Source organism: Thamnophis sirtalis, unplaced genomic scaffold (genome assembly GCF_051295495.1).
Source record: "Thamnophis sirtalis isolate CommonGarterSnake01/CBP01778 unplaced genomic scaffold, rThaSir2_p1.2 scaffold_6, whole genome shotgun sequence".
NCBI lineage: Eukaryota > Metazoa > Chordata > Lepidosauria > Squamata > Natricidae > Thamnophis > Thamnophis sirtalis.
In genome coordinates, this window is record NW_028261386.1 from 96661705 (window position 1) to 96689677 (window position 27973).

At 41.2% G+C, this 27973-nt stretch overlaps 1 protein-coding gene across 1 annotated transcript; it reads left to right on the forward strand.

Moving 5' to 3' along the window:
- On the forward strand, nt 1–27973 carry THEMIS (thymocyte selection associated). Its single transcript, XM_087718520.1, is given in 4 exon segments — nt 1–91; nt 8775–8933; nt 12567–13028; nt 25575–27973. Coding segments are annotated over 4 exon segments (1782 nt in total). The 3' UTR covers nt 26645–27973.

The following is a 27973-nucleotide window of genomic DNA, read 5'->3' on the forward strand; positions in this document are numbered from 1 at the left end:
ATGGCCTCTAGCCTGAAGAATTTCATCCACTCTTTGGATCCCAAATCTCTACCTCGGATTCTGCAAATCCAGTCTGGCTTTTATGATGAAGGTAAGGTTTGATCAAAATTATCTATCTGTGTATAATAATGCAGTTTCTGCATTTATCAGAAGTTGGAAGAACTTATTGGAAGAAGAGCATTATGTCATTACTAGCGGGAACCCTCATATCAATAGGTGATAGTGAATATATTGAAATAATCCATGCCAAATTTGGGCTCCAGCTGACTAGACTGTGGTTGTTCAACACAGTTGAGACACTTGACTAATGACAGTAGGCACAGTTCCCACCCTCAAGTACAGAAAAGTAAGTATAAATTTTCACTGAACCATGAAGGATAATCTGAACACATGTTAACTCAAGTGTCATCAAAATGGATGGCATATATAAGGCTGGGGGGAGGGAATGGAAGTGTTTGAAATACACCAGAAATGTGCTGGGTCCAGATAGTGTTTGATCCAGACCAAAGCGGTAATACCAATAGTGTGAACTCAGAATATTTTACTGTATTTTTGGTATCATAATTCATATTTTGTGTCTGTTCCATTTTCTATTGTATTATTTTTCAGTGTCGCCTGACAGTATCTTAGATAGGAAAGAGAAGTAAATGATGGAATGAGACACAGAGAGATGAGGATGGCTTGCTCCTGATTAAATTAAACATTTTTCAATAAAACAAAATAAAAAGAATAAAGTTTGAGGAGGATGCTTTCGTGATGCTTCCAGATGACATTTATTACTCAATCCAACCAACTTTAGATCATGAGATGGGTGGTATCTAAAATTAACTATAAATCAACTTCTTCACGCTGTTTGTCAATTATCATTTATAACCTTCCAGTGTTTGTTTCTGATTTTTCCTTTTTCTTTTTCCTTGAGGGGAAAAAGTATATTCAGGAAAGTGCAATGAAATAGTTATAAAATAACTGTGCATTTGTAGTCTTTCTTCTACAAGGATTGCCTAACAAGCGTATATATGGACACGTAGCACATAAGAATTAGTTGAGGTATAATTCAGAAAATGACATGTAGAAAAGTCATAAATAAATGATCAAAGCCTTGCATAAAATTTAGCAATAAATCTGGCTTTGGCCTAATCTACCTAAAGTGTGAAAATCTGGGAATAGATTTGTGTCATTGATACATACTGTAGGTAGAGGTGGGGGAATCCCTGGGTCTCCATTTAATATCTGAAGATGCATTTATGAAAACAACACTATCATTAACTTTTTAGCATCTGTTATTAATAGACATATTTCTGAGCCTTGGGCCCTGCACTTACCTCACACCCAAAATGGGCTGTGTGGAGACTTCTGGCAAGGGCGGGGTGAGTGGGCAGGGCCAGCCAGAGGTGGGATCTAGAGGTTTCTCTGAACCAGCCATAACGTTAGCTACAGGTTCTCCTGAACCCGAGCGAACATGTAGCAGCCCACCCCTGGCTGAAACCTTAATCACAGTAATATTATTGGATGGGAAGTATTTGGGAGTCCACAGTGTTATGTATTCTATGGCTATGTTGAAGAGAGTATGTTGGAGAAAGTTCTTCAGCTTTTCAAGATATGCCAGATCATCACAGGAAGACTCCTTTACAGGTAGCCCTCAACATAAAACCTTTTGTTTAGTGACTGTTCAGAATTACAATGCCCCTGCAAAGTGACTTATGACCATTTTTCACACAGCATCCCCATGGTGACATGATCAGAATTTGGATGCTTGGAAACTGGTTCATATTTATGATGGTTGCAGTCCCCCTCTCTCTTTCCCTCCCTCCCCCGTCTCTCTCTTTCCCTCCCTCCCTCCCTTTTCCCAGAAGTGGGTTATCATTTATTTTCCCTCAGTGTTGTCTGCTTACTTATATCACATATATCTACATTGCACTAGGCAGTGAGCCAAAACCTCATCTGATCAGCAACACAAGAAAGCTGAAAAGTAGCAGATGTGAAATAAAACAGCTCTAGTCTTGGGGATGCTTTTGGATGAAATTAAACAAGTATATCTCAATGGTGCTGTTTGTTTGTTTGATTGATTGATTGATGGTTGATTATATGCCATCAAATCAGTGTTGATTCTTAGCAATCACATAGATAGATTTTCTCCCTGATGATCTGTCCATAACTTGGTCTTTCAGGTCTCCTAACTGTATACTCATCACCACTGTGGTGAGTTACATCACCTCCTTGCTGCTGGTTGTCCTTTTCTTCTTTTTCCTTCCACCTTCAGAGCATTACAATCTTTTCCAGAGAGTTAGATCTTTGCATAAGCTGTCTGAAGTAAAATAATTTGTGTCTGGTTATTTGGACCTCAAGTGAGAACTCTGGGTTGATTTATTCAATGATCTGTTTGTTTGTTTGTTTAGCTATCTATATTATCCCCAGGAATCTTCTCTAATACTAAACTTCAAAAACATCACTATTCTTCCTATGCTGCTTCTTCAAAGTCCAACATTCCTTTCCACAGAGTGCCACAGCACAGAATGTCACAGTGGGTACCATGACCTACACCATTCTGATCTTTGTAGGTATAGACACATCAAAGCATCTAGATATCTTTTCCAAGATCTTCATGTCTGCTCTACCATGGGTTTGTCTGTGGCATACTTTTCTTACCTGCTTGCCTGTTTATTATACACGGTAGAAGCTATCCATCATTTTAATATAACTTCATTGCCAGTTCTGCTTGTTCTACTTGGTGTCATTGGTTTGTTACTATGAGCACAACCCAAATACTTGCTGTTTTCATTTGGTTCTCTTTTAATATATAACCATTGCTGCCCATGATATTGTACAAAGTATTCTGCTTGGAATTCCACAAAACCACACAAAAATAAAGTGCTCAGAAATCATAATGCCTAATTTATTTTCTCATCCTCAATAATTTTAGGAAACTCGTGCTTATATCTCCCAGTTCCTTGTAGTAGTTCAACCAGGTTACCAGAAATATTTACAATAAATGTTATATGATAATATACTGAGTGAGTACTGAGTGAGTTCAATATCAGATTGAACTCACTAGAAAGCGACCTAATGAAAAGATCGGTCTACAAAGAGTTGCACTTTTGCTCTGTGTGTGTGTCTGTGTGTGTGTGTGTGTGTGTGTGTGTGTGTGCATGTGCATGTGCATGTGTGTGTATGTATGTATGTCCCAAAATCTTTTTGCTCATTTGGCAGGTTTTTTTTAAAGACCTCAGGGTAGAAAAGATACAGAATGATTCTGTATAGAATATAATTTGCATGGCTGTGGCCAGTCTTATGTTAGAGCAGTGCCTCCCTCCAACCTTTTGAGTAACAAGGACCTGTTTTGTGGAGAGAGGTTGGAGTTAGCTAATAAATTTGAATGAATGGATGGATAGAGAGATAGGGAGGTTAGGGGGATAGGGAGATGGATAGATACCAGATTTGTATCCTTGTCCTTTTGCCCCAAAGTTTTTTGGAATGATTAGTTCTATCTCCTATGGGTTTTCCTTATCTGGATTGCAAATTTGATTGACTTTAGGATGAAACAAAAAGATAGAAAGCTTATAGCACTTTGTTCTACTCTAGTACTAGTCCCAACTCTGATTGGCTATATCTACTGGACTGACGAGAGTTGTTCCATAATTGTCTGCAAAATGGGGTTTATGTATAGATGGGATAGATTTTAATAGGCTGTAAGAGTAACCTTGGGAGATAAGAAGGAGAGCCACAGCCTAGATAATAGTCAGACAAAAGGCATCTGAGTCCCTGAAGGAACAGCAGCATGGAAAACATCTCACAAGGGACCCTCCATAACTCTCTGGAAAGGAAAAGCAGAGGAAGGGAGAAGTCACACTTTCAAGATTCTGTTACTGTAATCTTATAGTAAAGGTAGTCTTAGTATTTATGGGTTCGATTTCCTTTCTGAACTACTACAAGGAGCTGACACAGATTGAGAAGGTATTTATTTTGAGTCATTTAAAAAAAAAAGAATTTAGAGTTTTGCTAATGTTGCAACACTCCAATCCTTAAAATGCTCAATGGATACAATTTCCTCCTCTCACAAAGAAAACAAACTAATAATAATAAAAATAAGATGCCATTGCTTAGTCGACATCTTTGACCAATGACTAGCCCTATGAGTTTAGTTATCTCTCAAAGGTTGCTTGGAGCTTTGCCACCCCACTTCACCTGCACAAACCTATTGTAGGGGTTTCCAGGCAAATTAGAAGGAGTTTTAGTGGTGTTTCAGGTTTACTTGAGTGAGAAACCACAAAATACACTTCTTATACACAGGGCTTATTTTAGGCTTGTCCAAGAAAAGCAAGAGTGAGTTTTAAGTGCTGCAGGTTCTCTCAAATCTAAGGTGACCAGATTTTCAGATTGGTAAAGAGGGACACCTTTGATCCGGGGGGGGGGGGGCTTGATTAAAAATTTTATATGGAGCAACAAAAATTTTCACACAACGCAAAAATAGTATTGTAATATTTTTTTATTTCAACATAACTACAATTTACAAATATAAATTGTAACTGTTGCCAAACATCAAAATTTTGATCATGTGACCATGAGGATGCTGCAACGGTCGTTAAGTGTGAAAATGGTCGCTAAGTGTGAAAAATGGTCATCAGTCACTTTTTTCAATGCCATTGTAACTTTGGTCACTAAACCCATTATACCACCTTTCTTTCCACAGTTCTTAAGTGAATAACTGCACCTGATAAGTTAGTAACATAAGTGAATCTGATTTGACTTTGTCAAAAGGTCACAAAAGGCGATTACATGACCCCAGGACACTGAAACCATCATAAATACGAATCTGTTGCCAAACATCAACATTTTGACCACGTGACCATGAGGATGCTGCAATGATCGCTAAGTGTGAAAATGGTCATCAGTCACTTTTTTCAATGCCATTGTAACTTTGGTCACTAAATGAATTGTTTGAAAGCTAAGGCTATTTCAAAGTATTGTGCATAGAATTTTTAAAAATTGTTTATTTCAATTTATTTTGGATAATCTTTTTTTAAATAGTCTAAGACAATTTAAAAAAAGAATCCACACAGAATAAAACTATTTTAAAAAAATAAATAAAATATTATTTTAAAATACATTAAAAAATAAAAGAAAAAACCCAGCTCACTTACCAGCAGGCAGGCACTCCAAATCAATCCAGAATGATGTAGATGTTAATACAAAGAACTGAGCAAATTAAAATGGTGAAATTAATCCCAGAGAAATATTTTTCAAAGAAACCTTGCCACCATTTTTCCCACAAGAGCCGACCTCCAACCTCCGTGCCTCTCCCCTCTGGGAAATCCAGGAAGGAAGAGTCGCTACTTCTCTAGCCAAAGTATTTTTTGGAGCTCTATGGTACTGGGTCATCTTTTCTTATAAAAGGAAGTAAAAGGGGCGGGGGGGAGGTTCCATTTTCTTGCTTTAATGTTTTAATATCTTCAATGAAAGTACTGAGACATAGAGAGGGTTTAGACAGAGTGTCTTTTGTCTTGCCCCGGTTAGGATTTCTTAAGCAAATCCACTGCACTTTCAACATGAAGGCAAAATCGGGACTTTTAAAAAACGCCATGGGATATGGGACAAATTGTTAAAAATCGCGACTGTACCGCCAAAATCGGGACATCCAGTCACCTTACTCAAATCTCATTCTGGGCTTTGTAAAATAAATGGCTATATTCTGTTAAATGGCTTGCAACTCTCCTCCCTCTTTCATGCTACAATTGGAATATAATCTTTTCTAGCAGGAAGTCCTTCTGCTCTAAAAGAGATGATTGATTAATTGAAAGGGTTGTGTTCTATATGTGACATCAAACCCCCTCCCCCAATCAACCTATTTGAGCAGTGGTATCAAAATCAATTTCATTGAGGGCCACATCAGTGTGGTGCTTGACCTTGGGAGGCCAGGCAGGCATGGTTAGGCCAGCTTGATGTCATTCATGCCGGGGGTGTTTGTGGTGGTCTGAGCACTCTGCCAGCGAAATTGAAGCTCAGGAAGGCTGAACGTGGCCCTTTTGTGCTCTGTTTTTACTGGCAGAGGCACCATATGCTGGTCCTTCGCTATTTCCAGGTGACCCCACATGCCAGATATAATCACCTTGTGGGCTGGATCCAGCCCACGGGCCTTGAGTTTGACACCCCTGTATTAGACTCCTCATTTAGCAACTGCTTCAGTCAGTGACCATTAGTAATTGTGATGGGGATGAAGAAATAACTTTGCAACCAGGGCCCACATTTATAACCTTTGTAGCTTCTTTCTCTTTCATTCTCTGTGTCACATACTTGCCATTACAGTCTGTTAGTACACATTTATCCTATTCCTGACCCATTTTTTCTTCTCCCCCTCTCAGAGCCAACTTCTTGCCTATACAAGCTGTCTCTTCCTAAGTTGCTTTTCTCCACAGTACAACACTTCCCTAAAAAGTATTAACTGCAAGTTAACATGCTCAGTTTTGTGACCTTAATGAGTTGATTAGAATCCTCTGGCAGGCTTGGAGCTATAAGAATGCTAGGCAAACAGCTGGCCTAGCGCATTCCTTTTGATATATATTCCCCATTGTGTGCTTGCTTACTCTCTTGTCATCCCTTCCTCTCCAATGAATGTAAATATAAACATGTTTGCTAATTATCTCGGTTTCGGGTGAGAATTCTAAAGAACACGGAAGTGGTGAAAAATAGCTGTAAGATTTTTCCTTTTACCCAGTAAAATCTTATGCATAGTTGTGGTTAAGATTTTTAACCACATGTTTTAACCACGTATGATTTTTTCTACTTAGTGACTGCTTTGTTTAATAACTGAATCAACTGAATTATCAACCAGTACCCCTTCTGGGCACTAAATGAGGGGTAGCTGTAGTTTCCATAGCTTTAAAAAAATGTAATCCAAAAGGCTAAGGCTAAAGCTGCCATAATTGACTTGCAAAGATCTAGACTACCAATATAGTAGGTGCTGGTGCTGGAGAAGACTCCTGTGAGTCCCTCGGACTGCAAGGCGATCAAACTGGTCAGTCCTAAAGAAAATCAACCCTGACTGCTCTTTAGATCCTGAAGGTGAAACTTAAATACTTTGGCCACTTAATGAGAAGGAAGGACTCACTGGAGCAGAGCCTAATCCTGGGAAAAATTGAGGACAAAAGAAGAATGGGATGACAGAAAATTTTATGGCTGGATGGAGTCACTGAAGCAGTAGGTGACCTTAAATGGACTCCAGAGAATGGTAGAGGACAGGAAGCCTGGAAGAATGTTGTTCATTTTGTACTATTTTGCTGCCATTGCATATTTTTGCATCCCAAGAAGCTTGTTCTGATTTTCTCACTGTTTCTCATAGCCAAAACACCCGATACAATTTCAGGGACTAATTCGTTCAAATACCCTAGTTCAATTATAGGTTTTGTTCCATCAAACCATGAGCAATTTAAAGCTGTACAACAAATCTTTCAGGAGGCAACTGGAATTAGAAATAAATTCCAATTAGAAATAAACAAAAAAACATTTCTCATTTTTCTCTCCCCTGGTAATTATTTTATCATCAATACTGAAGAAATGAATAAATAAGGTGATTCATTTAAGCATAAATATAATTTTAAAGAACAATAAATCCTTTAAAATGTATCTAATTTACTGAAACTCTCCTCTGAGGAATCAAATATATGTTGATATTGAATAAGCTAAGGATGTTATATGCCAATTGATTTCAAGGAAATGAATTTGTATTCCCTACCTTATAAAGGCATTCCTTTTAAAAATATATAAAGTAACAATTTTATTGACAATTGAATTTTCTGCTTACTTAAGGTTGTTAAACAAGGGGTATGTTTTCCCTGAGAAATGTGGATCTGTCAAGAACTATATATTCAGATTTAAATCCCAAGATCTCTAATATGTATAAACAAAAAAAAAGTGAGAGAGAAAAGTTCTATGTTATTTAAGATGGGGAGAAAGCAATCTTGAAATCAACTGAAACTCCCATTTGTAAGCAGTATTAGACCTGTTTCAATAACAACCACTCGTTATTTGGTTGTTTCTAAAATTATCCTCTTATTTGGGTTCTTCTTTTAAAGTGGCCTATAGTTTTTGCTGCTTTCAAGTCAGTGTTGACGCCTGGCAACTGCCTGCACAAGGGCCTACAGTTTTCTTGGTAGCATTTTCAGATGTGGATTGCCATTGCCTCCTTTCTGGGGCTGAAAGGGAGTGACTGGCCCAAGATCACTCAGCTGGGTTCATGCCTAAGGGAAGACTAGAACTCGCATCTCCCAGTTTCTAGCCAGGTGACTTAACTATTATGCCACATTGCCATCATATGATGTATTGTGGCATTTTCCTCTTTTGCAGAGCTGGGGTGGGCATGGCCTGCGTATGACGCATCCAGCCTATGGCCATCAGTTTGACACACCTATGTTAGAGTAACTGCTAAAGGTTTTTTCAATTAGCCATAAACAATTTGAAAATATTGGATGCTAGCAGCGCTGTTGATTCACAAAATTACATACAAAGTTCTGGCAACAAATTAAACAAATAGTTTCTGGACAAATTGTGGAAGAGAAGATTAGCTTCTTTTCGAAGCTTCCATGCCCTTTTAAAAGCAAATGAAGGTTTAAGTTAGCAAGTCTTAAAATAATTGTCATGGTTCTCACTTGATATTTACACCCATACTAATAGATAGTATCTAACCTGTGCATTAAAAATGAAACAGTAGAATGTATAGAACTGTATTTTAATGCTGCTAATAAAATCAGTAAAACTTCTTTTATCTTTACATTATCTCTTAGGTTCAATGTATGAAAAGCTTGGCCATGAATGTTGCTTATCCACAGGTGATGTGATTAAAGTTGTTGCATTAGAAATTAAAAAAATCCTTGCAAACAATCTAGGAAATGAAGATGTAAGCATACAGTCCACTACAGCAGAACTACCTCTAAATTTTCCAGGTACAGTACAATATTTTTCTCCTTTGATATGAAAGCTGGTAAGCAGAGACAAAGAGCATAAAATAGTTTTGAACTACTTTTTCCCCAGTGTCTCATCTTCTCCTAAATTAAGCTATGTGATAAATAGCAGTCAGCATTATATAAAAGATGAACAATTGCGGACCAAAAAAATCCTAATTCCAAATCAATACCAACAATTTATGTCATTACATTTTACAGATAGATAATATGGAAATAGCAATGCATTTCCCACAGCATACAATTCTCTCCATAAATCCTAGGATATCAAAAGTTATACTTCAATCACAGAACCAAATTAATTTTCACTTCCTGGTTCTCTAAATTTCTTGCTAAACCTTCTTCTAAGGCCGCATGCTGGCTGGAAAATTCTAGGAGTTGAAATCCATAAGTTTTAAAGTTTTATAGTCCCCTTGCTATAGGGGAAAAAAAGAAAAGGGAAATAAGGAAAACAATATATATATATATATATGTGTGTGTGTGTGTGTGTGTGTGTGTGTGTGTGTGTGTGTGTGTGTGTGTGTTTTATTTTTTATTTGTGCTGATAAATAAATAAAGGGAGACTAGTATAGATCTATTTCAAGCTATTTAGCTCTCATCAGCTAGCCATACCCTTACTGGGATTCGAACCTGTGCTGTATGGGGCATACCAGGGGTTGTGACACTATATATATATATATATGTGTGTGTGTGTGTGTGTGTGTGTGTGTGTGTGTGTGTGTGTGTGTGAGAGAGAGAGAGAGAGAGAGAGAGAGAGAGAGAGAGAGAGAGAGAGAGAGAGAGAGAGAGAGAGAGAGAGAGAGAGAGAGAGAGAGACACCTTTCAGGGATTTTGGTATGTATTGTGTATAGTTGTCAGTTGAATTTCTCATTCTGGTCCTCTGTTGGAGCAGAAAAATTCTCTCTCCTGGTTGGTTGTTCAGCTGATCAGTGTCCTATAAAAGGAGCTCTGTCAGCCAAGGAGTTTCAGTTGCCTCACAGGCAGTATTGAATAAAGAGATGTTAGAAATCACTCTGGCCTCACCTCCATTCATCGCCCAGAACTTAACAAATTTCATTTGCAGAACTTTTTGCTGCTTAATATTCCACAGCTGTAATTAGAACTAGATGACCCAAATCCTGCCATGCCTAAATACAAAACCCATTTTTAATAGCTCCCACTCACTACTGTCACCATTCATCACAATACAGGTAATCCTCAACTTATGACCAGTCACTTAACAACCATTCAGATTTACAACAGATCTCTCCAGAGCTACCTAAGTGCTATTTTCAGAGTTATGACGGCCATGCACAGAGTCACAGGTTATATTTTGGGCACTTGGCAACTTGGCTCACTTTTAGGGCTGTTTCCAATGCCCTGCGATCATGTGACAGTGATTTGTGATAGTTTTTTTTTTACCAGTTTTCAGCATTTAGTTCCAGTTTCCAGCAAAAAAAAAAAAAAAAAAAAAGCCAATTGGGGAAAATGGATTTGCTTAGGACCATCATACAAAACTTTGTAAGTTTGAATCCTGTCACATGATAATTCAATTTACAACCACAATGACTATCAGTAGAATCTTGTTCCAGAGTCCTGATCAATAGCTCCACAAAGACTTCCTGCTATCCAGGGATGAAATGTTACCAGTTCAGACCGGTTCACCCGAACTAGTAAAAATGCTACCACTTCAGGTGAACTGGTATTTCCAATTATCAGCTGTGACACACATATTATATTAATGTAAATCACGTGGCACAGTGGTTTTCCCTCCCCCCTTGCTGTTCACTTACCTTTGCAGCAGGGATGGGTTGCAGGTAGTACTCGCCGGTACGGGCCGGAGCACTGGATACCGTTCTGGTACGGTGCTCCGGAGGGCCCACCCACCCATCTGAGCTCTTTATCTGTCTTTCAAGGCTTCTGCACTTCCCTGCATGCGCATGGTGCATACAACACCTGAGCGATGCTCCACTGAGCAGCTAGAACGCATGGGGATGCCGCCGGGCCCATTCCAACCGTACCAGTTGGAATGGGATCCAGAACCCACCACTGTTTTGCAGGCTCCACCCACCCATCCAGATGTCATTTTTGATGCTCTGCGCATGCACGTAAGGTCCTGTACATGCGTGAAGGTGGCGCGTGCGAGCACACACTCACCTTGCTACTGAACTGGTAGCAAAGGTAAGTTGATTTCACTCATGCTGCTATTTCTATCCTCAGAGAGAGGAAACACTAATCTTTACTTCTTCCTGTAAAAAATATTCTTTCCAGCTACTCAAAAATTAAGCCATGACAATATAAAGCCAGCTGAACACTGGCAATCTAATAGTATTATATGCCTGCATTTTCTATTAGGCCATGTTTAAATCATCCTAAAGAGGGCGAGATGACTCAGAAATAGCAGCATGGAAAAAGTGGTCCCACCCACTGTGGGTTGCGTCTGTAACTTCAGCCCTACTCACAACTGGCCTCAGACCTCATTATAATTGGCATGCAATCTCTTGAAATTATTTAAGAGCCAGTTTGATAAAGCAGCTAGCCTGGAAAGCAGAAGAATGTTAGTTGTAGTCTTAGCCTTAGTTATAAAAAAAAAAGTAGCAGAGTGACTTCATATCAGTCCCTCTCTTTCCACCCAACTCACTTAACAGGGTTGTTGTCATTTTGTTGTTGTTGTGACACTCGAAGGAGGAAGGAGGTCTAGATGGCATTCACTGCCTCAAGACTGCTTCAATCTTAGAAAAAAAGCAAAGGGGAAACCTTGACTCCAAATCAAAGATGAATTGTTGTAGACATTCATGTTTAAAACTCATGTGGCACAATATTCTGAAAATGAAATAGCTTAAATACTTGGGGGATAACATTTCAATTATTAATTTGGCAAATGAAAATGAGCAAATGTCATCATAATAGGTATCCTCATAGCATGCCCAAATGCGCACACACAGACATATAAATCTACCTGTATGTACATTTCCTTTATTTTACAAAAATATAGCCATCTTTTTTAGTTTAATATAAATTTCCTGAACTCATGCAACCATAAATACAGTGGTGCAATTCAGCCAGTTCTATCTGGTTCAGGTGAACCAGTAGTGGTGGTGGTGGGAGGCTCCGCCCACTCACCCAGACATCATCAGATCCCATTTTTTATGCTCTGTGCATGCACGGAAGGTCCTGCACAGTGGTGGGTTGCTCTTACCGTCGCTACCAGTATGCTGATCGTGGTCTGTTCATGCACATCCAGATGTGCGCTGTGTATGCTCCTGATGCACTGCACATGCACCAGTTGCTTGGTGGGGCTCACACAGGCACTGCATGCGCACTCTACTGATTCCCATAAAAACAGCTATAGAGTGCAAGTAGGCGGGTGATCCAAACAAGCCACCATACTGGTACGCTCTCCGCTGCTCCCAGCCATTACTGGTATGGCCTTACCAGGCTGTACCCGCAGCAATCCACCTCTGGTCCTGCACATGCGCAGAGGTGGTTCTGTGCATGAGCATGCTTACATTTGCCAACCAGTATCAATGGTAAGTTGATTTCATCCCTGCATAAATATAAAATGAATGTTCAGTAATATTTGACGTTTGCATAATGTTTAACATTTTTTTCCCAATTTGAAAATTGCCTTTGAAGGACTTTGCAAGGTAGTGGCTGATAAAACCCCCTACATCAACGTTGAAGAAATTGTGAGCAAAGTTTGGATTGGGCCAACACAGCAGGAACAACCATGCTTCTGTTGCTCTAACGATATCCATGTAGAAAACCTGATCATCAAACAGGGGGAGAAAATTGTATTTAAGTCTGTAGAAGATCGCAATGAGACTCTGACTGTGAATTGTGAAATCAAGAGGAATGACCAGGTACACACCTTTATTTTGCCATGTTCTCAAGAAGGAGAATTCTATGAATGTCAAGATGACCAAATATATACCATGGAAGAGATTGCTGAATGGAAAATCCCAAAGAGCCGCACAAAGAAAGTCCTGTTCCTTAATACTAGTGATGATGCTGGATTCTCTCTTGAGCTGCTGCCTAAGAATTTTGGAAGCTGTGGAATTCTAGAAGCTATATATGAAGTCCATGCTGTGATGAAATGTAAGTTAATAACTCAGAAACACCAAAGTTTTTCAAAAAAAATAATAGAAAATCAATAATTTGAACAGGTTAATAAAGCTGAAGAGTAAATAATTTAGTTCTAGTCAATCTGTAATGTCATGTTGTATCCTGAGATGTGAAATATCCTTTTTTTTGGCCATTGATATTATGGGCCACAATGTATGTGAATGTGCATAGCAGATGCTTTTTATCCCCACATTTAGGACAGAGTGGAAATGAGACGGGTACAGTTTAAAAGTTCCTATTATTCTCGAGATGTAATTTTCTGCTTGAATGAACAGAGATGCATCCACTTTGGTAAATCTTTTTTATCGCTTTAAGAAGAGATAAAGCAAGGCTCTTCCTCTCTGTTTTTCTCTTCCTCTTTGTTCTGCTTTCTTTGGATTGGAGGATTCTTAGTTTTCCCCTTCAGCATCCTTTCTTCAGAAGGAATGTGTTTTCTCTCTCCCCTAACTTGATCTCCTTCCTCCCACCATGAGGACAAAAACCTTTCCATAATAACATGTGATCAATTGATCATTATGTGCCATCCACCTGTTTCTAACTCCAAGTGATCCCATTGACTTGATCTGCCTATCTATAGCACTAGCACTAGCACTAGCACTAGCACTTAGACTTATATACCACTTTACAGTGCTTTACAGCCCTCTCTAAGCAGTTTACAGAGTCAGCCTATTGCCCCCAACAATCTGGGTTCTTATTTTATGGACCTCAGAAGGATGGAAGGCTGAGCCAACCCTGAGCCTGGTGAGATTCAAACTGCCAAATTGCAGTCAGCGGAAGTAGCCTGAAGTACTGCACTCTAACCACTGCACCACCACGGCTCCTCCCATGCTTGTTATTTTAGTTCTTCCAGGGGGGGACTCATTGCCACTGAACTTTCTTCCCAGCATTGGAGCCTGTTCCAGGTCATGCATATCTACTGTTGGAGCCTTCCTTCTACAAGGATTGCCTTAGGAGCATATGGACATATAGCAAATAAGGATCAGATGCACTAAAATTCAGGAACTGACCTGTAGAAGAGTCATCATACAAGTTCAAAATGTTGTATTATATTTAGTAATAAAGCTAGCTTTGGCCTGATCAACTGAAAAAAGTGCGCATTTGGAAATAGAATTGCACCATTGCTAGACATGTATGGAGGGGGGGAGACGACACATATTGGTCTCCGCTCAATACCTGCAGATGCAGTTATAAAAAAAAGTTATGCTAATGTTGCTGGTTGATTCCAAAGAAATCCAATCAATTGTCTGTCCTATGCATATTTTAACTTGGCTTTCACTAACTGAGCTCTGACTCTGATTCCCTGATTCTTGACTGAATGGAAATAATAAGAGCTCCAAGCGAACACCTGTACAGGATGCCTAGGTAGGAGGCTTTGATCCTTTTCTGAACCTTTTAATTTAGGAATAGAGGAAAGACTGGAACCTTAATAGTAGAATAATAGTCATATTATTGAATGGGGAAGATGTCATACTGACACAGCTTTTGATGTTCTATATTTATGATGATGACAGTAACTGGAAACAGTTCTTCAGTTCCAGAGCATAAGCCCTTCAAGGTATGCCAGGACATCACAGGAATTCTATTTTATTGATGGAAGGCAGAATAACAAAGTCTGGAAAACCTGTCAGCTTCCCCAGGGTATATTTTGAGCTCTTTCTTTCTGTCTCTGGAAGGGGACAACTCACCACAGCCAACTCATCACGTCTAATTCGCCATGGAACAATATACCACAGGACAATTGCTGCAGGACAATGTAACAATTCAATTATTGTTAAAATTATTTGAAATAATTTCTATTGCTGCAGGACAATGTAACAATTCAATTATTTTAAAATTATTTAAAATAATTTTCATGTTTGTGATTCACATTTCATTCTGTCCCTCCTTTTTCATCCTTTCTTTAATGATTCTATTCCACCATTTCTTTGCTATTGATGGAACTCTTGTCCCTCAGCAAGTTATCCCATAACAATTTGGCTGTGGTGAATTGTCCCCACTGGGAGTTGGCCATTGCAAGTTGGCTGCAGCAAGTTGGACCCAGCGGGTTGACCACGGCAAATTATCATAGGCCCCTCTACCTCCCCTTCCCAGGCCTGAATTGTCTTTTACTTTATCTCAGTTATGTGTGAATGCTTATAGCTCTGCTAACACAGAGAACTAAAATATCAGCAATGTAATAAATCTGAAAAGCAGCAAGTATAAAGTGAAGTGGCTGTAGTTTTGGGAATGCCTTTTGATAGAATTAAATAACATACCTATGGTACTATTTGATGGATTGGTTGATTATGTGCCATCAAGTCAGTGTCAACTCTTAGCAACCACATTGATAGAGTTTTTCAAATGATAAACTGTAACTTGATTTTTCTTCTAGTGGTGTACTGTATCTTACAGAAGAGGATGACCAGCAGGTCATCCTCTTCTTCTCTTTTCTTCCACCCTTTCCAGCATTAGAGCCTTTTCCAAATATGTTAGAACTTTGCATAATCCTGCCGACGTGCCAAATGTGAACATTGTCATTTGTGCCTCAAATGAGGACTCTGGGTTAACTTGTTCAATGATCCATCATGTCAGCCTCTGTCTTGTTGCTGCTTCAGCTGCCATTGAAACGGGGAGGGGGGGCATGGTATTTGGGAGGGAAATCATTATGTGCTGGAGGAATATTCTAGAAGCTGTCCTGACCATCTCATTGTGCATGTGGAGGAAGGGAGTTTCCCGCCAAGGTTAACTGTCCAGCATTCCACCCTGATGAGGTTTTTTGAAGATATCTCCCACCTGACAGTTGGGTGAATTATTATTGGACTATGGACTGGGGTGCCAAGGGGAGGGGATTGACCTATACATGATATTCATTGCTTTCGCGCCCAATTAACCAGACTCAACTGTGCTTTCATTTCATTTCATTTCATTTTATTAAGATTTATAGGCCGCCCTTTTCCCTGAGGGGACTCAGGGCGGCTTACAATCACAGGGAAGGGGGTGCAATATCAAAAGATAAACAAAATGTGAGCAAAAGAAAAATAATAAAACACAACTTTCATTCAACACTCGGGCGGGTAAATTGGGAACCTATCCCCAGGCCTGTTGGGAGAGCCAGGTCTTGAGGGCTGCGCGAAAGGTCTGGATGGTGGTGAGGGTGCGGATCTCGACGGGGAGATCGTTCCACAGGGTCGGGGCTGCAACAGAAAAGGCTCTCCTCCGTGTAGTCGCCAGTCGACATTGACTGGCGGATGGGATTCGGAGGAGGCCCAGTCTGTGCGATCTAATCGGTCGAAGGGAGGTAATCGGCAGAAGGCGGTCTCTCAAGTACCCAGATCCACTACCATGGAGTGCTTTAAAGGTGGTCATCAGTACCCTGAAGCGTACCCGGAGACCAACAGGTAGCCAGTGCAGCTCGCGGAGGATGGGTGTAACGTGGGCGAACCGCGGTGCGCCCACTATCACTCGCGCGGCTGCATTCTGGACTAACTGCAGTCGCCGGATGCACTTCAAGGGCAACCCCATGTAGAGCCCATTGCAGTATTCCAGCCTAGAGATCACAAGGGCTCGAGTGACTGTTGCGAGAGCCTCCCGGTTTAGGTAGGGCCGCAACTGGCGGACCAGGCGAACCTGGGCAAATGCCCCCCTGGTCACAGCTGACAACTGGTGGTCAAAAGTCAGCTGTGGATCCAGGAGGACTCCTAAGTTGCGGACCCTATCTGAGGGGTATAAAATTTGACCCCCCAGCCTAAGTGTTGGAACATTAGCCAAATTGTTGGGAGGGAAACACAACAGCCACTCGGTCTTGTCCGGGTTGAGTACCAGTTTGTTAGCGCTCATCCAGTTCTTAACGGCCTCAAGACCCTTTGCTACTATTCGTTTGTAATTAGTAAAAGTACACTTAATTTCAAACAAATGGAGTTGAGTGGTTTTCTTTCCTGATTATTGAATGAAACAGCATCTGACAATAAGCTGAGTCTCACCTCACACCCAACCCGGAGCGAACACCTTCCAAGGGGGGTGCCCTCACAGAAGGAAAAATGTCTTTATATGAAAGCGACCAGGAAGAAGAAATGGGTGCAATGGCAGCACCATCTTTAACATAAATGCTGGCCGATCTGAGGGTGGAGGAACCTGCTGTTTGACCCAAGTGGACTTGGGGAGTGGGACAGAAAGAGGAACCTGAGAAACTACTAACTAGAGTCACGAGGAGGAGACCCAAAAAACCAGCTGCTGACTGGCGTGGATCTAGGGAGGAAGACTACAAAATGTCCCAAGCCATGAAGCTCCTCGAAGAGGCATGGAGCGAATGCCGGGCTCGAGAGAATGTTGTGGAAAGGGACCCAGCAGAGGAACTAGAGAAAAGGTACCCGTTGCTTAGCTTAAGGGAGACTGGAGGGCCCGAAGTGGGGTGTGCACAAGAAATCCCAGCACCAACCTCTCCCCCTGCAGCTAGAGACATTCTGAGAGCAGGGGGCCCAGGCGACACTGGATGGCTAAGGTCCCACCCTTAAGCATAAAGTATGATGGAGAACCTAGCAGTTTGGGGCTGTTTATTATTCAGGTCTGGAATTATATGCAAATATATGGGCCTGATCTGGACTCTGATGAATCTAAAGTAAGAATAGTGTTAATGGCCCTAGAGAAGAAAGCAGCTGACTGGATGGTCGGATTACATAATAGTAACTCTCCTGAGGAATTTTGATGACTTTATGGCAGCAATGAGGAGACGTTTTGACGACCCCCTCACCGAGCGCTGAGCTAGGTTAAAATTTACGACCCTCAGACAGGGGGAAAAGACTGTGCCTGAATAGGTGCAGGAATTCCAAGAGTTATCTGCTTATATGATGGGATGGTCTGAAGAAGCGTTGTTGGATTGATTCGCAGATGGCTTGAATAGAGATGTTTACCAGCAGTGCGTAAACAGACGCATTCCCCGCCGCTTGGAGCCTTGGTATGAGAACGCTGCAGATATTGAGCTTGATTTGACTAGACTTCATTGCAAAGAAAAGGGAGAAGTTGAGGATTCCTCTCCCCCCCTAAAACCCCCCTCCCAAAGGGTGAAAAGGGGGGTAGAGGAGGTTTCACAGGCAAGCCCAAGCCCTCCACTTGTTTCCGCTGTGGGAAGGAGGGGCACCATGCTGTGAATTGCCAAGTCAAGCTGACCCACTCCGCTCTGCCCCTCCGGAGGAAGAGGAAACCTGAGAAGACTCCCGGCAAGAGAAAAGAAACCGCTTTGGGTGGGGAGGAGACTTCTCAACGCTTCGAGCCAGAGGAGGGGGGAAACGGAAGTCCCAGCTCATCTGACGATAGTGACTATGAAGATGCTACCGCTGGGTAAGTTCCTGCTCAGGCCCCATACTTATCCCAGTTGAGCTTAGAGTGCCCTCTTCTGGTGCAAAAGAGAAACCTCTAGCTCTTTTAGATTCTGGTTGCTCATGTTGCATGATAAGCCCTGAAATAGTTGAGAAAATGGGCTTGAAACTGAAAGCTTTGAAAATCCCTATTGCTTTTTGCCAAATAGATGGTTCTATTGCAGGGGGCGGTCCTGCTCATTTTTCTACTGAGCCCATCGAGATATGGATGGGAACCCACCAGGAAATAATAACTTTTATTGTGGCCCAGGGATGGACCAGCCCCTTATTTTAGGACTCCCCTGGCTCCGTAGGTGGAACCCACACATTAACTGGAGGGAAGGATGGTTACAGATCCAGACTGCCACACCCCCTGAGGGGAAAATAGAAGCTCCAGAGTCTGCTAATACTGTCCCCACACTGGCGGCCAGGGGCCAGGAGAAAATTGAAGGGGAGGAAAGAATCCCAAAGGAATATTGGGACCTCAAAGATGTTTTTAGTGAGAAGTCTTCTGATAAATTACCCCCTCATAGAGCCACAGATTGCACCATTGATATTTTACCTGGGGTGAAGCTCCCAAAACCCCAAATATATTCAATGACCCCTAGAGAGATGGAGGAAATGAGGAAATTCATTAATAAAAACTTGGAACGGGGCTTCATTGAACCAGCAAGGCCCAAGGTAGCTGCACCAGTATTGTTCAGAGAAAAGAAAGATGGCTCCTTCAGATTATGTGTTAATTTCAAAAATGTAAACTGCATATCTGCCCAGAACCTCTACCCTTTACCACTGATGAAGGGCATGCTGTCCCAACTAGGAAAGGGGAGGATTTTCACTAAATTGGATCTACGGGAAGCATACTATTGGGTCAGAATTAAGGAGGGAGATGAATGGAAAACTGCTTTCAACTGCCCCCTTGGTTGCTTCCAATTTCGAGTCATGCTATTTGTCCTCCAGGGGGTGCCAGCAGTCTTCATGCAACTGATTAATGAGGTTTTGCATGACCATCTTTACAAAGGCGTAATGGTCTATTTAGATGATATCCTTATTTACACGGAGACATGTGAAGAACACGTGAAGCTTGTTTGAGCGGTTCTGAAAAAACTCCAGGCTGCAGAACTGTATGCCAAATTGTCCAAGTGCAAATTTCATCAGGAAAGGGTTGATTACCTCGGCTATCGAATCTCCCACAAGGGAATAGAAATGGACCCCGCTAAGGTCAAGGCTGTCACCGAATGGGAGGCCCCACGTACTTTTAAGTAATTACAAAGGTTTTTGGGGTTTGCTAACTTCTATCATCAGTTTATTCCCTCGTTCACTAAGATAGCTCTCCCTATAACTAACCTCCTTAAATGAAAAGGAAGAGCTAAGCCCAAACCTAGCAAACCATTGGCTGGACTATGGAGTGTCAAGCTGCTTTCGAAAAGCTGAAACGCCTCTTTGCAGAGGAACCGGTCCTGAAGCACCCAGACATGGACACGCCTTTTGTGGTCCAGGTTGACGCCAGTGATTTGGCAATGGGGGCGGTACTGCTTCAAGCAAATAGCCAAGGTAAATTACAACCCTGCGCTTACACCTCTCACAAACTGACCGACACGGAAAGACATTGGGCTATTTGGGAGAAGGAAGCTTTTGCTGTTCATTGGGCTTTATCAACCTGGTGCCATTTTCTAGAGGGCGCCAAACACCCTTTTGAGGTGTGGACTGACCATAAAAATTTGGAGGCCTTGAGAACCCCCAGAAAACTTTCTCTTAAACAGATGCGCTGGGCTCAGCATTTCAATAGATTCAATTTTACTTTGAAATACATTCCGGGAGGGAAAATTTTTATGGCTGATGCTTTGTCCAGACTTCCACAGTACAACTGTTCAAAGCTCAGTGTTGTCCAACCTGTCATTACCACAAAAAGCCTGGCTGCTCCTGTTGTCACTAGAAGTCAAACAACTTCTAAATTGGAGGTCACAAAAGACTTTATCTCTGACCTAAAGGAGGCCCTTGCAAAAGATGACTGGTTCCAACAACACATGAATGAATGCACTATAAAAGATGGATTGGCTTGGACTGGGGCAAAATTATACTTCCCTGTGTCCATTAGGACCATCATACTCCAACGGGCTCATGACTCTCGCATGGCCGGACACTTTAGTTTCGTCAAGACCCTGCATCTCGTTAAGAGGCAACTTTGGTGGCCTTCATTGAAAAAAGACATTGAGACTTATGTGGTTAGTTGTCCCGTTTGTGCCGCGGCAAAACGCCTCTGGGAAAACCCCAGAGATTGCTCCAGGCGGTAGCTCACCCAGTGGCTCCGTGGAAGGAGATCTCTATGGATTTCATTGTTGAACTTCCAGAAAGTCAGGGAAACACAGTTATCTGGGTTGTTACTGACTTATTCTCCAAGCAAGTTCATTTCATTCCTTACTCCAAGATCCCTTCCACTAAGTCTCTCGCTAAGATGTTCATTTCACATATATATCGCTTACATGGGGTAACCGACCGCATCATTTCGGATTAGGGGTGTTCAGTTCACCTCCCTATTCTGGAAGGAATTCCTAAAATGGATTGGCTCCGCTCAGGGCTTAAGCTCCTCCCACCATCCTCAGACTAATGGGGCCTGCAAGAGGACTAATTCTGTGCTTGAACAATATCTACGTTGTTTCATCAAATAGCAGCAAGATGATTGGGTGGAATTATTGCCTCATGCTGAAGTGGCTTACAACAATTCCGTGCACAGTAGCACTGGCTTTACCCCTTTCCGTGTGGTGTACGGGCAAGATTTTATGCCCATTCCAGAGATTCCTCGTAAGCAGCCGCAAGTGTCCTCACTATCTGAGTGGAGTGACCGCCTTCAGGAGGTGTGGCCTTTGACAATTTGGGCTCTAGATGCTGCACCCCACTCTCATAAGAAGCATGCTGATAGAAAACGGACTGAGGTCCGTGAGATTTTGGACTCTCATAAATGAAGGAACCGTGTCCAATACCTTGTGGTTTGGAAGCATTTTCCCCCATCTCACACTGAATGGGTTGATAAGTCCCATGTTCGGGCTCCTCGTCTGCTCCACAAGTTCTACTCTGCCTACCCTGACAAGCCCTGATTCTTGGATGGACTGCTAATTTTCCTTTTTCCCCCCCTTCCCGTATGTCTCTTCTGTGTCATGTTGTCTGTCTGTTTGTCTGTGTTCTTTCGTTTCTGCAGGTTTGACCGCCCTTTTCTGGAGGAGGGCCGGATATTAGCCTCTGTCTTGCTGCTGCTTCAGCTGCCATTGAAACGGGGAGGGGGACATGGTATTTGGGAGGGGAATCATTATGTGCTGGAGGAATATTCTAGAAGCTGTCCTGACCATCTCATTGCACATGTGGAGGAAGGGAGTTTCCCGCCAAGGTTAACTGTCCAGCATTCCATCCTGATGAGGTTTTTTGAAGATATCTCCCACCTGACAGTTGGGTGAATTATTATTGGACTATGGGCTGGGGTGCCAAGGGGAGGGGATTGACCTATACATGATATTCATTGCTTTCACGCCCAATTAACCAGACTCAGTTGTGCTTTGCTACTATTCGTTTGTAATTAGTAAAAGTACACTTAATTTCAAACAAATAGAGTTGAGTGGTTTTCTTTCCTGATTATTGAATGAAGCAGCATCTGACACATCAATTTATAGTACCATGCAGTTTATTTAAATGGTACTTGTCCCTTTGGATCCTAAGCATCTTTCACTAGATATATGCATTGGGATATGTCCTGCTTACAAACATACGCTTTACTAAATACAAAGACCCAGTGAATGAACTGCAAAATTCCAACTGGAATTATTTCAAGTTTTTGTCTGAAATCCTCCAAACAAAGCTAATGCAGACAAGAAAGAACATTTTTACTGAAGGTTAGCAAAGACCTTCCTAATATTAAGAGCAGTTCAGCAGTTAAACAAATTACTCACTGTTATCCCTTGGATGTGTTGAAGAAAGCTTTAATTATGATTTTGGTGTTCAGTAAGGGATTGGACTTGAGGACCTAAAAGGCTATTTTCAAATGAAAATAGGGCTTGTCTACAAGGGCTAATGGACTAAAAAAAAACACTTTATTCTCTCATCGACAACTAATATGCCAAAGCTAAAAATAAAATTTGATAAATACTTCTATTGCACACCAATGAGGTAGTAATCTGATTTTTGGACAACTTTAATTCAGGCTGCAGATGGTGGTGGAGGAAGGGGGAGAGGTCTCATAGTAGTGTAGCAGTGGTGGTGATAGTGACATAAATGAATGCTCCTAATTAAAACCAAAATCAAAAAGCTTCAATGAGAGGGACACCAGTTTAGCTTTCTTTCTGACAAACTGAGAACAGCAGAGTATGCTTCTGTGATAAATAACAAGTTAGAGTAGGGTAGTGTAGAGTAGATTAGGGCAGGGGTGTCAAACTTGATTTCATTGAGGGCCACATCAGGGTTGTGTTTTACCTCAGGGGGCCGGGAGGATCATGGCCAGGGTGGCCATGGGCAGCTCAACGTCACTCGTGTCAGGTGCACTTGTGGTGGCCTGAGTGCTCTGCCAGTGAAAATAGACTCCCGGGCTTTGTTTTCAGCTGTGATAGCCTCCTGCAACCCTCTGTCAGTGAAAACGGAGCTCGGGAGTGCTGCACATGGCCCTCCCGAGCTCCATTTTCACTGGCAGAGGCACCACAGACTGGTCCTTCGCTGTTTCCAAATCAGCCCCATGGGCCAGATCTTAGCACCAATTTTTCCTGGTGCTTGTCCCTTTACAGGTTTTGTGTTCCTCATTGCAATTTCTCCTCTCATGGTCATATCTTTAGCAATGAGTTTCAGAGGAGAGAGGGCTGTTGAAGTGATTGTTCTAAAAATATTATATCACCAGAGGTAGCTGTAGATTTTACATGGAAGGCCAGAAGCAAGAGAAGCATCACCATCACCATCATTAACCTTGATTATGCAGTGGCTGTGAACATGAAGCCAGAAATACATGAAAGGTGCTTTCATCCTCGCAAAATAGCAAGTTTCATAAGCAAAGGTCGATTTCAATTACGTGCCTACATCCAACTATTTTCTGTTAGGCTATGCATACAGAATATGTGAGATAAGATAGATGACTTGGAATTATCTATAGGTTTTTCAGGACTGTTTATTACTCCATTATTCCCCTGTGATAGTGAATCTTTGTGTAGCTTGTTTTCAGAAGAACTGTCCTCCCTGTTAAATCTAAGAAATAGTGACATTCTTAATAGACAAGAAACTTAATTCCAACAAGAAATAATTCTATCAGCTGATCCAGATTTTTTGCCTGGCCCATTGCCAGTAACTCATGGTTTCCTAAGTACAGAAACTGATGATGTCATTTTATCCCCAAACCCAGTCCATTGTGAATGTGTCCCATTGTAGGGGCATGCATAAGCGTACCAGCATGCCTAATGTCCCTGTCCTACTGTCCCCATTTATTTGTACCCATTTTCTGTGTTCTTATTCATGTTCATTCTTTCCTATTATCTTATACATGAGTGACAAACTAAAATAAATGGATGGATGGATGGATGGATGGATGGATGGATGGATGGATGGATGGATGGATTTTCCAGCTTCCATTGAAAACTGCTGTTTTCTGACCCAAGATATCTTAAGCCCTTCAAAATAGATGGCCTACAGGTATTTGTCAACCCTGATAGCATCTTCAGCTCTGATTGGCTGCAGCCCCTGGAATAGCCTCCCCCTTATAGTGGCTGGTCATTGCCCTAGGCAGCTAATTAATCCTGGATTGCTGGGCTGTTGTGTTATTTATTGATCAGCAGTTGCTCATATCCCTCCCCAATAATCTTTTACTTGATTCAGTAAATTAAGTCCATTAAGTCTATTAGCAATGAACCCCAGCCCCAGAAGCTTATATATCCCTCACCTCTTTTCTCTCCCAATGGTCACATTCTTTATAGTTTCTGGACAAGTGAGGCATTTTCCCCTTGCTTTTCTATCCCTTCATCCTACTGCTATAGAGATTTTATCCCCTTTTCTTTATTCTTAAAAATAGCAATAGCACTTAGACTTATATACCACTTTAGAGTGATTTACAGCACTCTCTAAGAGGTTTACAGAGTCAGCCTATGGTCCCCAACAATCTAGGTTCTTATTTTACCACCCTCGGAAGGATGGAAGGCTGAGTCAACCTTGAGCCTGGTGAGAGTCGATCTGCCAAATTGTAGTCAGCAGAAGTAGCCTGTAGTACTGCACTCCAACCACTGTGCCACCATGGCTCAAAAATATATTTATATCACAACTTTGTTTCTATTAAGCTAAGCTATTCTTCCTTGCTATTTCCAATGGTTCTTCCAACAGAAGGAAGTAGGAGAGAAAGAACAACTTCTTCCCCATTGTTGTGACTACTGTCACCTCAAAGCAATGATGGTACCACAAGGGGAGGGAAAGAAAACAAAGGAAGGACTTGCCTTTGTATCAAAGGAAATATATGGGAAGGGGTATATGAAGACTTCCATGTATGCAAACATCTAGGAAAGGCAAGGGGGCTGGAAAGGCAGGAAACGGGGAACGACCACTTACGGGTGTCAAACTGGCTGTGTCAGGTTGATGTCACAAGACGTATCAAGATGGGTTTTTTGCCTTTGCGGAGCTGAGGTAAGTGTGGCCTGTGTGTGATGGATCTGGCTCATGGTCTGCCAGTTTGACACCCCTGACTTAGGGCTTGTGTTGGCCATAATCTAGACTGAGTTCCAGCATGGGCTAATTACTAACTGGGATTTCTGAAGTTGGTTTCAGAAACACCCAGGAACTGCAAGGGGAACTAGCAACTTAGACTGAAGTGTGGAATTGCCCAAAATGAAACTCCTATTGTATGGCTGCCTGCTTCTTCTGATGAATTTCATGGAGGTGAAAGGTTCAACTGATTGCACCTTTCATTGAACATTTGCCTCAATATTCTCACAGCTTTTCTGACAAAGCAATACTGCATAGTCTGCTTTATAGTAATGCAATGTGATATAGTTTATAGCAACTTTCTGTCTGAAAGCACCTTACTACCTAACCTACAAAAAACAAGAAAAAAAAACAACAGAGAGAGGAAGTTTTCTTAAAGATATCCAAATCTGTTAATTTTTATATAACGGGCTTTTGGGTATTTAACACCATTATACCATTGAAAACTGACCAGAATTTTGTTTCTATCTTTCTTTTCCAGTTCAAAAAGAGATCGTTCATTTCCATTCTGATTTAGATATTGAAGTTGAAGATGTCACTGACCATTACAATATTAATACTTTTCTCCAGCAATTATCAGTGAAAGATATATTAGAAAAGGCAGAGAATGGATCCCCTTTTGTTGTTGCTATAATTGAAGACTCCATTGGAAACAAGCATTCTTATAATTTCCTGTGTCCTGGCAGAGAAATAGTAATTTACAAAAAGTTTCAGGCTGGAAGAATCTTAGCTTCTGAAATCAAGAATAATTCCTCTAAAAGATACTTTTTAATTCCTGAGAGCTACAAAGGGAAATTCAAGAGACAACCTCGTGAATTCCCAACTGCCTATGACCTGGAAATAGCAAGGGACATGAAGGAAAAGCTTCATGTTGTAGCTACAAAAGCTTTTGACTGTCCGCATGAAGACATGTGCTCTGTTTCTGTTGGGGATAATTTTTTGATTCCCAAGTACCAGAAAAGCCAAGTTGTTGAATATGGAAGGAAGTGTGTGGAGACTGCATTACCTTGTGAACAAATTATCTTGCCAAATAAAGTCAATAAGACCGTCCTTCTTCCGATGTTCATGGAAGGAGGCTTTAATGAAGTTGTGCATGATAGAAATCAATATGATCTTTCGGAGCTTTGCAACAATTCCCACCTTCCATTAAATGTCACAGTTGGCATAAGGGATCTTTCCACTCAGGAGGATATTTTGGTTGGCATTCCCTATCTGCAGCTTGAAGAGAAAATCAACGATTCTTACTTGTTAATCAGCAATCTCAATAATCCCACAGAGATTTGGGAAGTTTCTGTGCACTGTTTAAATATGTCCTTCCAATTGCTGAGAGAATATCCAGACGATAGTGTGCATCCCCAAATAAAATCAATTGTAGAAGAGATTACCGAAGACCAGTACTATATGATGAGAAAATATAAAAATCAAGCCACAATCCCGCCACCCAGACCTCCTAAAGTACACCTTGTAGAAGAATCCAAATAATCTTTTCCCGTTGTTCCAGTTCACCATCTGTTTGATACACCAGAAGATGACAAGATAGAAGACACATAGAAAGATACTAGTTATAAAACAGAAACCCAGCTTCTCATTTCATTACATGTCTAGTTGTTCCAAAATTATTCCAAAAACCATTTAGTTCCACATTTGTGTGGGACTGTTGGTTTTCATCACATCTTAATTCCTTTAGATTTTAATTTGTTGTATTTATTTATTGCATTTATATGCTGCAATTACAAAACTCTTGTTGTCAATAAGTCATCTTGGTTTCTCCACTGGGTTGATGTGTTGTTATTTTTATTTATCATATGGCAATGTTACATTAGCCAGGAAACTACAATGCTAATACTGAAGAGTAGTTTGGCTGCCTAGGACTACTAACCCTGTTAGTTCATGCTTGCAGACTTTCCAAGTGTGTCAGATAGGGAAATCTAGCTCTGTACCAGAAAGAAAAACAAGAACATTCCCTGCAATAACATCTGGGCCCTCTCTCTACAGAAAACTCCCTCACAAACAGGCATTGCAACAGGGAAGGTCCAGCACCAGCAGGATTCTAAGCATCCACATGAAACTTGTTTCCTCAGGAAAGTTTTTTTATATAGCATGCTTTCAAACAGCTAGGTAGGCAGTATCTGAAGCAAGTGATGGGAGTTCACCTTGCCCTGCAGTATTAGGATTGAACTGCTGGATCAGGAATGTCAAACTCAAAGCCTATGGGCTGGATCTGGCCCACAGGTTGCTTAAATCTGGTCTGTGGGGCTGGCCTGGAAATAGCAAAGGACTGGTCCACAGTGCTTCTGGCACCCAAAATGGCAGAGTCCAAGAATAGATGTATCACATAATTTGTAATATGTAGTATGTCCCCAATGGAAGAATATATCTAATATACTTAATTTCTCTTTGTCATAAATGATGCATAGTAATTTCCGGAAGAAGGTACAAATAATTGTTTCCATCACCTTCAAAAAATAGTTAAGTTAGTAAGTTAATTAGTTGGTTAGTTGTCATAAAGCAGGTTGGATTTTGTGGTCAATGCTCATCTTTTTGCCCTGTCTTTGGTAGTAACATTCCAGTAATCTATTTGATTTTTCACATTATTCATTGCCTGCCTTTTCTTCCACTTTTTCTAATTCCTGCCAAGAGTAAACATTTTTCCCCGAGGCTGTATCTTCTCACCTAGTGTAAGTAGGGAGATTTCTGCTTGCTTATCACGGCTTTAATTGAGCAGCCAACCTTTATTTGATACAAAATTGATTACTGCTGGTTCTTGCACTTCATGAGTAAATATCTCCAAGACTGTAACTGGAGGCATCCATCTTCTTTCTCCTGCTCTTTCTCAGGATCCAGCTTTCGCGGTTGTATATTACCATTGGAAGACTATGG